The 13,941-nt window shown below is 45.3% G+C and overlaps 1 protein-coding gene across 1 annotated transcript in view; it reads right to left on the bottom strand.

Annotated features, from left to right (window-relative positions):
- HYDIN (HYDIN axonemal central pair apparatus protein) overlaps window positions 1-13,941 on the bottom strand; it is a 3,273,799-nt gene that overhangs the window by 770,964 nt on the left and 2,488,894 nt on the right. Inside the window, exon 58 of the mRNA XM_069654775.1 lies at window positions 13,415-13,535. Within this exon, the coding sequence (XP_069510876.1) occupies window positions 13,415-13,535 (121 nt within the window). The remainder of the gene's footprint in view (window positions 1-13,414; window positions 13,536-13,941) is intronic.

Below are 13,941 nucleotides of genomic sequence, written 5' to 3'. Positions count from 1 at the left end.
AGGAGACTGGTACAGAAGTCAAGTAAGCATGAGAGGAGTGTGTGTGTGTGTGTGTGTGTGTGTGTGTGTGTGTGTGTGTGTGGGATGGTGGTGTATTATCAGGGGTCTTAGTCGGGACTAACCTACTAGGTTGGTTGACCTCACAAGAGAAAATATTGGCACTTACTGGGAACAAGAAAGGAGAGTTTGGCTTGGGAAGGAGGGAGGGTCTAATAAAGTGGAGGAATACTGCGTTCTCTGGGAATGGTCGTCCCTAATCCCATAAGAAGGTTCCTTCCCCATGCAATCCTTTTCCCGGTGCACCAGCCCCAGTGGGACTATTTTACTGTGGATGCACCACCCTGGCCTCATAGATCAGGTCTCTCCCTAGGGGAGAAGGGACGACATCTACAGATTCGTCCCAGCGTGTGACCTTTTTTGTAATTTGTATGCCTTCAAAATAGTGGAAACATCCACCATGCTATGGAGGCTTCTGATGCTTTGCAACTGGGTGTTCACCTCCCATAAGTTACAAATGGTTGCGTCCCTTTGCAAAGATGATTTTGGTCTGGCCAAGTACAATTTCAATCCCCTTGCGATGTCCAAAGTGCCTCTGTAGTGTGGCTCAGAATGAAAAAAGGTAGTGATAATTCCTCATTAAAGTGGAAATCACTGACCATCTTTGGCAGGAATCCCGGCTTTGTTTTTAGGACCACTTTGTCCCTATGTAAAAGGACGTATGGGTCCTGTACACCTAATGCCTGTAATTCCGATATCCTTCGTGTGGATGTTTGCAGCCACCAGCAATGCTGTTTTCAGAGTTAGGTTCTTTGAAGCCGGTGGCTCAAAAGGTTTATGCATGAGTGCTTTTAACACAATGTTCATGTTCCCTTGTCCTTGGAGAACAGAGCCTCAACAGCCCACTGAAATGCCTTTTTACCAAGGGATTTGACATTGATACAACCTTGCTCTCTGTATTTAGAAATGCACCTATGGGTGTAAAGTATGGTTTACATGATTCCACTGATACCCCCTATTCCGTCAGATCAGTGTCGAATGAAGGAACATCATTCTGTGTCCCCCCTCTGGGATCTATCGTGCTCTGCAAGCACCGATGGCAAAAAATATTTCCATTTGCTCAAGTACTGAGCTCTCATGTTAACTTTTCACACCGCCTTTATGAACACCATATTTTATTCTTAGTCCTGGATGCCTGCACACCAAGTCCTTAGGGACAAGACTGCTAAGGACAGTGATTCAGGGCTGGGGTGGAGAATTACCCCTTGTTCGTACTGGAGTATGTTGTCCCATTTGTAAGGAAGGCATGGTATCAACAGTAAGACAGACAAAAGTGACTAAAGTTCAAGGGTGCAATCCTAAATCTAAAAATGGGAGCAAGCTACGACTATCAAAAAATAATAACGCAGTCCTAGTGGTGTCTCGTCAAGGGCCTATACTAAAAAAACTATTGCCAATCCTAACCTCTAAATACAAATAGTGTGGGAAAAAATGTTAGGTCAAAGAAAGAAGTGTTCAAGAAATATGTCAGGATATTCAGGCTGTTGGCCTCCCTTCCCCACGTTTTCAGCATGGGACACTCGAGCTTAGCACAGTCTATGGCTTCTCTAGCACGAGGGTACAGTTCAAACATTAGCATCAGGGCCTTCCGTGACCAAGTCTTTTTGCCTTTCAAGGTATCTTCTTTCAGAGGGACTGATGCGACAAACAAGAAGTTCTTTTCCTCTTAGAATTTTCACACATTCTCAATTTCTCAGGTGATTCACTATTCCATTTCTCAGGTGATTCACTATTCATCTCGGATGCTCCTCAGCCAGGCTCAAATCCCCTTTAACACAATGCTCATAGGATTTTCATGTATCCAATTTCTCAGGTGATTCATGGTTCACTCCGGATCCCCCCCAACCGGGTTCAGATCCGTTTTAACACAATGTTCAATCAGTCTCCCTCTCAGGGCTCGGACCAATTTAATTCACTCCAACACAATACACTGTAACACAAAATTGCTTTAACACACAGCTTTCAATTGATCTCCCTCATTCGGGATCGGACCAACTTTATCCACTTTGTCATCAACTTTCTTGCCAGTATCAACATCAAAGACCTTCGATTGTGTACAAGATTTTGCATGACCTGCCGCAGGACTGCTTCGATGCACAGTTCTTTGCCCCGCTCTCACCTTTGTCAACTCTAAGTTGGATACCTTACAGAGACCTTCGAATGAGCATGCACGCGGTGCTGGACCACTCTGTCAAAGGTATCATATCTTGGTTTCAAAGTTCAATCACTCATCTGTTGCTCAATTTTACTTGCGTTGGGTATCACATGCGTTTCATACACTGTTCGCTTCAGCACTCACCATAAAATGTTGCTGCTTGCAACCTTGGCTTCAACACAGAATGGTCTGGTATCGGTCTTCCCAACTCACCGGCTGTGTTGATTTCACTGGCGCTGCTTTGTTGTAGGAGCCAAGGACAGTACTGCGGCAGTAGGCGATTCTCCCTGCCTTGATTATCGATGCAGGAGGGCCCTGGGTACCTCCGACACACAATGCAGGATTCTTCAGCCTGTTTCCTGGTCTTACCGTTTCTATTCTCGAGATTTCGTGAAATTAACGGTTCCTTGTCGAAAAGGTCAAAGACACTACCATCCTTGCGATCCCCTTCTGTTTCACCGTCTTTCTCTTCGTGTTATACTGCCATTTTGGAACTGCTGTTTCCTCGTGTGCTTTGCCTCGCTCAGAGTGTGTTTTCATGCTCCACCTTTTATCCGTGTGGGGAAGTGTAATGGAAGTCAGGTGTGCGTGATGGACAGTAATTGCCTGACTCTGCATGACCATTGTATTGGGACATGTCAGGTACATGGCTCGGGTGTTAGGCTGTTGTCTCTTAAAGCGAGCTGTCCGTGAGAAAGTGTGCGTTGTGAAAGGGGGAGGGGGTTGAGTTCCAAAGTATCCTACCTGGTAGGGTGGGGTAAAGTTGTTACAGGGAAGGGGATACCATGTCTCGCCATCCAGTGTCCCACTCCCACTCCCCCAAGACCCCTCACTCAGGTGATTCTCCTGCACTGGTCTACCCGCAGGAACTGGATCCAAAAGCGATGGCTGTGTCCTGGCCACCTGGATGCCAGATCCCCGGGGCATAGCGAGTGAGACACCTTCAGGTTTCTTACCCATTTGGGTAGCCACTATGGTGATTGACACTTCATGTTGTCTATATCTGGAAACCAGAATCTCTTTGGACCCTAAGGTGACAGAAGAATCATTTGACACCCATCTGTGCGCTTCAGTTTGTTCAATACCTTTGGAATTAGAGGGAAGGGTCAAAGCATTTACAAAATATGCCCTTGCTACAGAAGGAGGAAGTTGTCTCCCGATGAATCCGGGACATTTCACTTCCATGAAGCATACAGGGCACATTTCCTGTTCCCATGTGTTGCAAAGAGGTCTACCATGGGTGTTCTCCATTCTTGGAATATTTGAAGTAAGGCTTCCTGATTGATAACTCATTTGTGTTAAGTATGTGTCAAGTGACTCAGCACATCTGCCCTGATGCCAGGATAAGTGAGCTTTAAGCCAATTAACATTCTTCCCTTTTAATATTTTACCACGGGGAACAGTATCTCAATTTGCTGTGCCGACCGGGATATTTATGGGTGCAAACTCTAAGAATAACAATCTCTTTGAATTTATTTTCAAATTTGTATATATGGGGGGGTTTTAGCACGGGTTATACGCAGATGAAGGCTATGACATAGGCTGTGCTCAATATGTGACAGGTAGGATTACCTGGTAATTTGGCTTGAATTAATTAGAATTCATTGAGTTCTTTTCTTTTTATTTGAACATGCTATGTTCTTCACATGTCCATGTGCTTAAGGGACTTGGTTGATTAATATTTTGCTAAGCCCCCCCCATATATACAAATTTTAAAATAAATTCAGAGAAATTGTTATTCTTAGAGTTTGCACCCATAAGAATCGCAGTAGGCACAGCAAATTGAGATACTGTTCCCCGTGGTAAAATATTAAAAGGAAAGAGGGTTAATGGAGAAGAGATATGCAACTGTATTGTTTTAACAACGTTTTTTAACTTTCAATCTTAACGGTTTGATTTTTATTTTTGTTTTAGTATGAAACGTTAATTGGCTTAAAGTTCACCTATCCTGAAGAAGACGCAGAACAGCATCTGGAAAGAAATAGCTTGTTGTTGTTAAGGTCGAAACTATTAATTAGGGGAAGCCTTATGAGAAAGTATTTAACATTTAGGACACCTATAGTTGATTGTTGTGTGTGAATCAAGAGCAAGAGTATTACTTATATTAAGGAAATTGTTAACAAGGAAGTTGGAAAGACTTTCGGCGAATTGGTCTATACAGACCTCTATTTGTAGAAACATGGTTCCTACTGATGAAGTTGATGATCCATGGTTTGAAATCTATTATGATGAATGATATTATATTGTATTGTATGGAATATTTTTCTAAAAAAAATGTTTTATGTACTAAATAATAAAATTGAATAATGACTAATTAAAGTATGCAGTTGTAGTCTCTCTCCTCCATACCCAACATTTTTGTACGGAACCCTTTACCCCTTACCCTAGATGTCCTTGAAGTAGGGGTTTCCCACCTGTTGTGGTTTTTGATTTGTTGAATGCTGTTGGGCCACTGGAACGTACATTTTTAGGCTTGTCGGGTTGTGTCGATATTGTGCCAAGTAAAGGCTTTCCCATTCGTGATTTTTTCTTAGCAGGGGCAACATTATTTTGACTCCTGCTGTCTCTGCTCTGATTTCACATCAATAAGCCTCTGAACCCGTTAGTGTTGTCTGCTGAAAATAGTAGGCGATCTACCAGATGGTGGTGTGCAAAATGGCCGAGATGCTCTTGGCAGTTAAAGGGTGCACCTTCTCCTTTGCCAATTCATCATCTGTCAACGGGTGGAATAGCTTAATACCAACGAAGTGCAGTGCCCTCACTCTTTCCTGCACATAAGGGAACAGTTTTGTGCTTTGTAGCCACATGCCCATTCTGAGATCCACACCAAGGCACATACCCCACGCAGCAGCTTCTAGGATGTCTTGAGCAACTATTTTGGCATTTTACAGACCTGCAAGGAATTGGCATTTTCCATCACCCAATAGGTCTTGTGTAAAGTCATTCATCTTATGCAAGAGCTTGCTGTTACAAGCTGCAAGTATTGCATCCAAAGTTGCTTGTCTCAAATACAGGGCACTGTTTCAGTAGGCCTCTTTTCCTATGGCGTCTAGCACCCTCTTCTTTTCCTGATGACATGACTGTACTTGTTGCAGTGCTCGTTGGTGGCTTCGCTTGAGCTAGGACTGCAGAAACTACAGCAGAATATGCTTGAGGATTGCAGGTTAGGCAAATAGTGTCTGCAGGCACTACTTTATAACATGAATCAATTTATTAGTTGACTTGAGTGATTGTGTGGTTTTTCCCATATCTTTTTTGCCTCAGCTGTAGGCGAACACCTGTTCCCTCAGTTCTTTTTTGTGAGGACCTCAGAAAGTACTCCCGTTTCTGCTGCAGCACATCCTGAATTGGGAGTTGTAGAAATTCCACAATATCCCAGACCCCGTCCTGGAACATTATATTTGAGGAGGAGCCTTCCTACAGTTCCTCTGCTTCCTCATCTGTGGCTTGTTGAAGAGTCAGTGAGCTGTCCGCCCGTGTAAGGATGAGGCAGGAAGGCAAGGATGAAGAAATTAAAATCCTTTATTCAGGTGGAAGAAAATAAAATTTAAAAAACGAATTCAGTTTTCTTCGGTATGGATGAGTCTTCAAATTCCTCCTTTCAATCTTCATAGGCCCAGAGCCTCTCTGGTGTGACTCTCTCTCCCTCAGGTCGAATGTTCTGAAAGAGCGTGGAAGAAACACACACAGTCCTTTGTCAGTTTCACTCTTATATAGGGAAAAAACACTAATCAACCAATCAGAGGCATCTATGTTGTCACGTCTATAAATACTCCCTGAAGCCCCGCCCCCTTTCTCTCTGGTCAAGGGTTGCTCTGCTACATTCTCCCATGTCCCTCCTGTCTGGTTCTGACTGTTGCTGGGGAGAACTTCAGGTGAGTGTAGTAAGTAACAGGCCCGGGGAGCGGGTATTATTGCTGCCTCATGGTTGGGGACTGTGCTATCCGACCAACCCCAAGTCCGTGTGGCCGTATTGGGTGTGTTATGTTTCTTATCGGTTTCATCCGACACTTTGTCTAAGTGCGACCCGTGGTCGAATTCCGTACCGCGGCCACCGTTGGTTTCCTTGCCAAGTTCTGACACGCGGTCAATTTCTGAACTGCGGACGCCTTTCCTTTCCGAGTCGCAGCCAGGTTTGCTTGTCTGGCGGTCTCTTTCAAGCAACTCGCGGCCACGGCCGCATTCGGGTACTGACGCGTGACCGCTCTCGTCAACCGGCTGCCGGTTGTTGGGAGATAGAGGTCCTTCCTCTTCACAAACCCTCCCCGAAGAATCGAGCCGGTCGGGACGATCAACACTTCTGGACAGATAGTCTGGGACCACTTGGAAGGCAGCGGGTTTATGAATGGTTTTGAAACAAAACGCTTGTAGAGTCAAGAACCACCGCAGAACACGCTGATTTTTTAACTGCTAGCCACTGTAAGGGTGCATGGTCTGTAAAAACTGTGAATGTTCGGCCCAGTAGATAATATCTCAAAGTCTCCACTGCCCATTTGATGGCTAGACACTCTTTCTCGATTGTAGAATAAGTCTCCTCATGTCTCAGGAGTATTCGGCTTATGAAAGCAATGGGATATAAGTCCTCCTCCGTGCCCTGGGAAAGTACTGCTCCTAGACCGGAAACCTGAAGCATCTGTTTGTAAAAAGAACTCCTCTTTAAAGTTGGGGCATCTGAGAACCGGTAACACCGAAATGGCTTGTTTCAACTGTTGAAAAGCTTGGAGTGCTTTAGGATCGGAGTGAATATCCCGTTTGTAGGATGATTTCAAGGCTTCTGTCAAGGGCGTTGCTATTGATGAAAACATGGGAATAAACCTCCGGTAATAGCCTACGAACCCTAGAAAGGCACGTATCTGTTTGCGATTGTTCGGTACAGGAAGTTTTAGGATGGCATCTACTTTGTCCAACTGTGGTCTAATTGTTCCTCCCCCTACCAGGTACCCTAGATACATAGTACTTTGTGCCCTATAGTTGTTTTCTTGGGATTGATTTTCAACCCTGCCACATCGAGGTCTGTTATTACTTTCTGAAGGTGTATGAGATGGTCATTCCAACAAGTGCTATATACAATTATATCATCCAAGTAGGCTGAACAATATTCACCATGTGGTGCTAATATTTGATTCATAAGGGATTGGAACGTAGCCGGCGCTCCATGCAGTCCAAACGGCAAGACCGTGAACTGGTACAACCCTGATGGTGTTGAAAAGGATGTTTTGACTTTGTCCTCCGGTCTTAAAGGGATCTGCCAGTAACCCTTGGTAAGGTCTATTGTAGTCAGATAATGTGCAGTGCCCAGCTTTTCCAACAACTCGTCTACCCGGAGCATAGGGTAGGCTTGGTATGTTGATATGCCGTTCAATTTTCTGTAGTCCATACAAAACCGAGTGGATCCGTCCGGTTTTGGAACTAGAACGATTGGGGATGACCAGTGACTTGTGGATCGTTCAATGACTCCCATTTTCAACATTTCGTCCACCTCCTTCTGGACCGTCTCTCTTTTGCTTTTGGGTAACCTATATGGTCGTACCCTCACGAACTGGTTTGGAAGGGTCTCTATTTTATGTTCTATTAGGTGGGTTTTTCCAGGTTCAAAGGAAAATACATTTTCTACCGGGGTAAGTACCTCCATCAGTTCTTTCTTTTCCTTTTCTGTCAACTCAGACCCCAATTGAACTGACTGAAGGGCTGTTTGATTGTGCATATTACTGGCCTGCGTCACATTCATGGTTTTGACGTCAATAGGGTTGCCCAAGCCTTCTGTCCACTCTTTTACCAGATTTATGTGGTAGTTTTTTGATTTCTCTTTTCTGTCAGGTTGTTCCATCAGGTAGTTCACTGGGCCCAAGACGTCTAATACTTTATAAGGTCCTCTCCATTGGGCCAACATTTTGTTGTAGGATGTAGGCAATAACACCAACACCTTGTCCCCCTTTTTAAAAGATCGTACTCTGGAGTTGCGGTTGTAGTATTTCTCCTGGGTTAGCTGGGCTTTACCCAGATTATCTTGTGCCAGGTCCCTTAACTTGGACAGGTTTTCTCGTAATTCTAAGACATAATCGGTAAGTGGTATTTCCTCTTCCTGGTCTTCCCACTCACTCCTTGCTATGTCTAACACTGTTCTGGGTTTGTGTCCAAATAACAGTTCGAACGGAGAAAACCCTGTGGAGGATTGAGGAGTGTCTCTGAGCACCATGAGTACCCATGGTAGAACTCTATCCCAATTTGCACCTGTTGGTTCAGTGATCTTCTTTAACATATGTTTAATAGTTTTGTTATATCTCTCTACAAGACCATCTGTTTGAGGATGGTATACCAACGTTCTGAGTTGCCGGATTTTCAGTTGTTTACATACGGCCTGCATGACTCCAGAGACGAAATTCCTTCCCTGGTCATTGATGATTTCCGCTGGTAACCCAACCCGGGCAAAGAAAGGTACCAAGACGTTGCACACATTAGTTGCACTGATGCCTCTCATTGGGAAGGCTTCGGGGCACCTCGTGGCATAGTCTACAAGGACTAGGATGTACTTGTGGCCGTGACTGTTAGGTTCCAGAGGTCCCACGATATCAATCCCAATCCTATAGAAGGGTTCCTTTATCAACGGCATAGGTTGTAACGAGGCCTTAGGAGGTAGCCTGGGATTGGTCTTCTGACACACTGCATATTCTTCACAATACCGCACAATGTCCCTACAGAGTCCTGGCCAGTAAAACCTTTTTAACACTTTCTCCAAGGTTTTTTCTCTGGCCAGATGGCCTCCCGTAGTGTCATCATGGGCCAGTTTTATTACAGTCTTTAGGTAACTCTGGGGCACTAATAATTGTTCAAGTTTGCTATCTGATTGATCCTTAGTCACTCAATATAATGAACCTTTTGTGGATTTGAACCAGGGATAGGTTAGTCCCTTCTCGGGATAGGGAATAGATTGCTCCCATGCCACCTTCAAGGTAGGGTCGGTTCTTAATTCACTGCGGTAAGTGGGACACTTGGCCTCTGGCATCCAATCTATGAACCCTGTATATTTGGTTCCTCCAGCCCACTCCCTTTTCCCTCTTCTGACTTCACTCCTGCTTTTCTTGGGTCTGTAAATTGGATTATCCCCGATGTCTACATGGGAGAAGGGAGCATTTTGTAACCCTTCAACTTCTTGAAAACACTCTTGGAAAGAAGGGAGGTCTGTTCCTAATAATACCAGGGTGGGTAAGTGGGGCATGATGGCAACCTTCATCTTGTTTTCAACCCCCTTTACCTCTATGACTACTTCTTTCGAGGGGTAGGTCTTAATATCCCCATGTCCACATTTAATTGGGATTTGTGACACAGCCCCTCCCGCTGACCCACTTACTTCTGGTCGGACTGCTGTCTGTTCACTTCCGCTGTCAAGGAGGGCTTGTCTATTTGTTCCGTTTACTCTCACATCTAGGAAGTATGGATCTCTACTTCTGCGATACTCTTTCCCTTGTAGAAACCCAATCTCCATAGGTTCAGCCGGCTTTCTGGGGCAAAACCTTACAATATGTCCCCAGTCGCCACAATCGAAACACTGTGGTTGTCGATTTATGTTAGGCCAGGACACCGTTTTTGGATCTCCCCTAGGGATTTTCAGTTCTCCAACTCCTGTCCCCTTCATGGGTGTAGCTCTGGGTATATCTGGTGGACCACCCTTGGAAGTACCGGCCTTCTGGAAGGCGGAGGCGATATCTATAGCTTCTGGCAGGGTAGGTCGATGGTGTTGCTTTACCCATCGTTGCATGGGAGGTGGAAGTGCCTCAGTAAACTGTTCCAGTTTTATTTTGTCTACTACCTCTTGCACGCTACTACTGGTGGATTTCAACCATTTGTCGGTGATGTCATGGATGCGTTAGTAGAGTTGTCTGGGGGTTTCCCCCGGCTTAAGCTTGGTCTCCCGTAGTTTTATCCGATAAGCTTCATCATCCATTCCCATCCTTTCTAGGATTGTCCTTTTTATCTCTGTGTAGGATGTATCTCCTGCTGGGTTGGTTGCCTGATAGGCCCCTTGCATGCTTCCGGTTAGCAATGGCGCTATGAAGTGTCCCCACTTCTCCACTGGCCACTGAGCATTCCTGGCAACCCTCTCAAAGTTAGTAAAAAAATAACAGGGGTCCTCGCCAGGTTGGAATTTTTGTAAGACTGCTGTTGGCGCCGTAGGGTTTCCTCTAGCAACCACCACTTCCGTCACTTTTTTTAAGGCATCTTGATTGGCGACTTGTAATTGCAAAGCCTGCTGCAACGCCTGGCGATCAGTTTGGGCTTGGTGAGAGTGCACTTGTATTGCCTGCTGCAGTTGTTGTTGTCCTTCCGCCAGCGCTTTTATAATAGCCTCCATTGCGTTGCCTTATCCCACCGCTGCCACCAAATTTGTAAGGATAAGGCAGGGATGAAGAAAATTAAAATCCTTTATTCAGGTGGAAAAAAATAAAATAAAAAAAACGAATTCAATTTTCTTCGGTATGGATGAGTTTTCAAATTCGTCCTTTAAATCTTCATAGGCCCAGAGCCTCTCTGGTGTGACTCTCTCTCCCTCAGGTCGAATGTTCTGAAAGAGCGTGGAAGAAACACACACAGTCCTTTGTCAGTTTCACTCTTATATAGGGAAAAAACACTAATCAACCAATCAGAGGCATCTATGTTGTCACGTCTATAAATAATCCCCGAAGCCCCGCCCCCTTTCTCTCTGGTCGAGGGTTGCTCTGCTACATTCTCCCATGTCCCTCCTGTCTGGTTCTGACTGTTGCTGGGGAGAACTTCAGGTGAGTGTAGTAAGTAACAAGCCCGGGGAGCGGGTATTATTGCTGCCTCATGGTCGGGGACCGTGCTATCCGACCAACCCCAAGTCCGTGTGGCCGTATTGGGTGTGTTATGTTTCTTATCGGTTTCATCCGACACTTTGTCTAAGTGCGACCCGTGGTCGAATTCCATATCGCGGCCACTGTTCGTTTCCTTGCCAAGTTGTGACACGCGGTCAATTTCTGAACTACAGACGCCTTTCCGAGTCGCTGCCAGGTTTGCTTGTCTGGCGGTCTCGTTCAAGTAACTCGCGGCCGCGGCCGCATTCGGGTACTGACTCGTGACCGCTCTTGTCAACCGGCTGCCGGTTGTTGTGAGCTAGAGGTCCTTCCTCTTCACAGCCCGCATCACAGAATCCATTGAACGTGACATGATGCTGGAGGAGTAGAAAGCTGCTGTAGGAGTAGAAAGCTGCTGTGAGATAGTGGGGACTGAAAGAATCTGTGCATGTCCAGGGCCTGTAGGAACGATTTGAAACGGGTCGTCAGCGTTTCGTCTCCCTGTCCTGGAAGGATTCTCGGTCTCACACCAGTGAAACAAAATGGATGTTGTGGCAGGCTGATTTGTTAATCTTGTTGCATGGGGACTGTCTGCGAGTAATAAGAGCCTGTATATGGCTTTTTTGTAGGAGCTGTCCACACTACATGTGGTTAAAAACTGTTAGACTGTATGGTTGTTGGGTTTACCTGATGCTCAGTCGTTGGTCCTCAATGATGGTTCTTCTTTTGGTTTCTGGGTCTACCAATGGGGCATTCCCAAGGGAGGACGAAACATGCCTCCTTTGTGGATCCCCTTTTCTTGACCGTGATTTGGAGGCCTCTGCTTTCTGAAGACCCCCAGGAGGTGAACCTGCGTATTCGGCCTGGATGCAAGGTGTTCCCTTGAATGTCTGCTTTGATACAGCCGTTGGTGAGGATCCTTGTCCCTTTCGTGTCCCGTACTGGTATGGGCATGAGGTTCCTACATTTGCAGGTATGGATAGCGGCCTGCTCCCTTCCATGCTCGTGCCATTCAGTACGGTCACAGGGTGCAGGTTGAGTCTGCACGCAACCAGAAGTCTCCCCCCTAAAAGACATTTGCACCAGTGGCACTTTGGTCTGGGGTGTCATAGTAGTCCATTGTATGACCCTCGGGCCTTCCATGCTGCACGGTGCCACGTAAATGAGCGCCTGCATAGGGTGACCTAAAAAAAAAAAAATGTACCTTGTGGCTTGATTCGATGAAATGTTCATCTTCATCGTCGAGCTGCCTGCCGAATGCGGTCTCCAACCATGCATGCCCATTATACAGTGCCCGAGAGAAAGATTGAGAGACATGCATTGCAGGTACACCACACATACCCCTAAACAAACTAAACAAAAAGCGTGTGGGTCCTCGGGGGAACAATTCCATTAGCACCCTTCGCACAGGTGGGACCAATAGGGCATAGGTGGAGGAGGTAGATATATTGGTTTTCCCGCAACATGATATTCCGTCCCATCTGATGCAGAGAAAGGGACAGACAGTTGGGCGAGGCGTACGAAGAAGGTACCACCTGGGGTATTTACAGGGCATGCCCTCAAATAAGATTCTATGAAGCTGCTTTGCAATAAGCTCTGTTCCCTGTCCTGGTTCTGAGGAACGTCCCAGGAGCATGGAGGAGAGGGGACAGGATGCAAGAGTATCTGATTTTATAGTACGTCACCCAGCAATTCCACCATAACAGTCTTGTGTCTTACTTTTGTTATTAGTAAATATGACAATAATATTAAAATAATGCATTTAATAACCCCCCCTTGCCACTGAGTAAGAAATCCAATACAGAATCCTCCTGATTCTGTACATAAAAGTATGTTTTAAATGGAGTTTAGAGCCTCCAAGGGAGGGGGGCGGGGTGGTGTGTGATGTGTGGTGTGTGTGTGTGTGTGTGTGTGTGTTTTCAACATTCTTTAGATTTAAAATACCCAGCCTCAACGAGTTTGGCGGTGTGGCCAAAAAACGGTGGTAGTGCAATGGTAACATAGTTGCCACTGCATACCACCGCATTATCACACCTTCGAACTACGGATTTGGAAGTAAGGTGGAGGGAAAACATCCAGCAAAATGCTGGAGGAAATTCTTCTGCTTTACTGCCAAAAAACTGCCAAATCGGCGGAATTAACGCTGCTGGTAATTGTGCCAAAATCCCCATAGAAACCTATTGACTTCAATTAATGGGGACTAACACCACCTACCACCACCTGTAATCCGGTGGAAATTCTGATGAACCAAGTGGTGGCAACAGTAAATCCGTTTGGTGATATCACCGCGGATTTACTGCCGAGATACCACCAAACTTGTAACGAGGCCCACAGTCCCTTATTGAGACTCTCTTTGACAACTTGCAACCGTCAGATAATTTTCTGCACTTACCTGGCCTGACGCTGCCACTTCTCTTTGTGATGATTCTGTGCGCTTGGCTTTTCCAAAAGGAAGTGACTTGGTAGAGCCTGAGCCTTCACGGGAACGTGATCGTTTGGTATTGTGAGATGGTCTGAAAAATAAAGCAAGTTCTTACTTCACTGTAATGTCATTCATGTTCCCATATACATTGGCACTTTAGGTTAAGAAGTATTAGTAGGTAACATTTGGGAGTTGAGACAACAACAGTTCCACCATAAAAAAATTAAAATAAAAGAGTCTCCCCACACTTAGAAAAGTAGGATGACATTCAGGCCAGTTGTATAAGAACTATATGGATTACTTTCACAAGCAAGTCGCAAACCACGCTGCTTTTACATCATGGTTCCATAATGTCAAATTGATGTTCAATCCAATAGCACTTTTCTTAGGTAATGGTATGTGCAGGACTGTATGCATCCTTAAGAAAATATTTAAGTTTATATGACTTTCTAGGAAATACATTCATTTTTGTAAACATTTTTGTATGATATCAAAGG

This window comes from Ambystoma mexicanum, chromosome 1p, assembly GCF_040938575.1.
Source record: "Ambystoma mexicanum isolate Mex_15411 chromosome 1p, UKY_AmexF1_1, whole genome shotgun sequence".
In the NCBI taxonomy this organism is placed as follows: domain Eukaryota; kingdom Metazoa; phylum Chordata; class Amphibia; order Caudata; family Ambystomatidae; genus Ambystoma; species Ambystoma mexicanum.
Note: the sequence above shows the minus strand (reverse complement) of the source record. Positions and strands in the feature narration are given on the sequence as shown.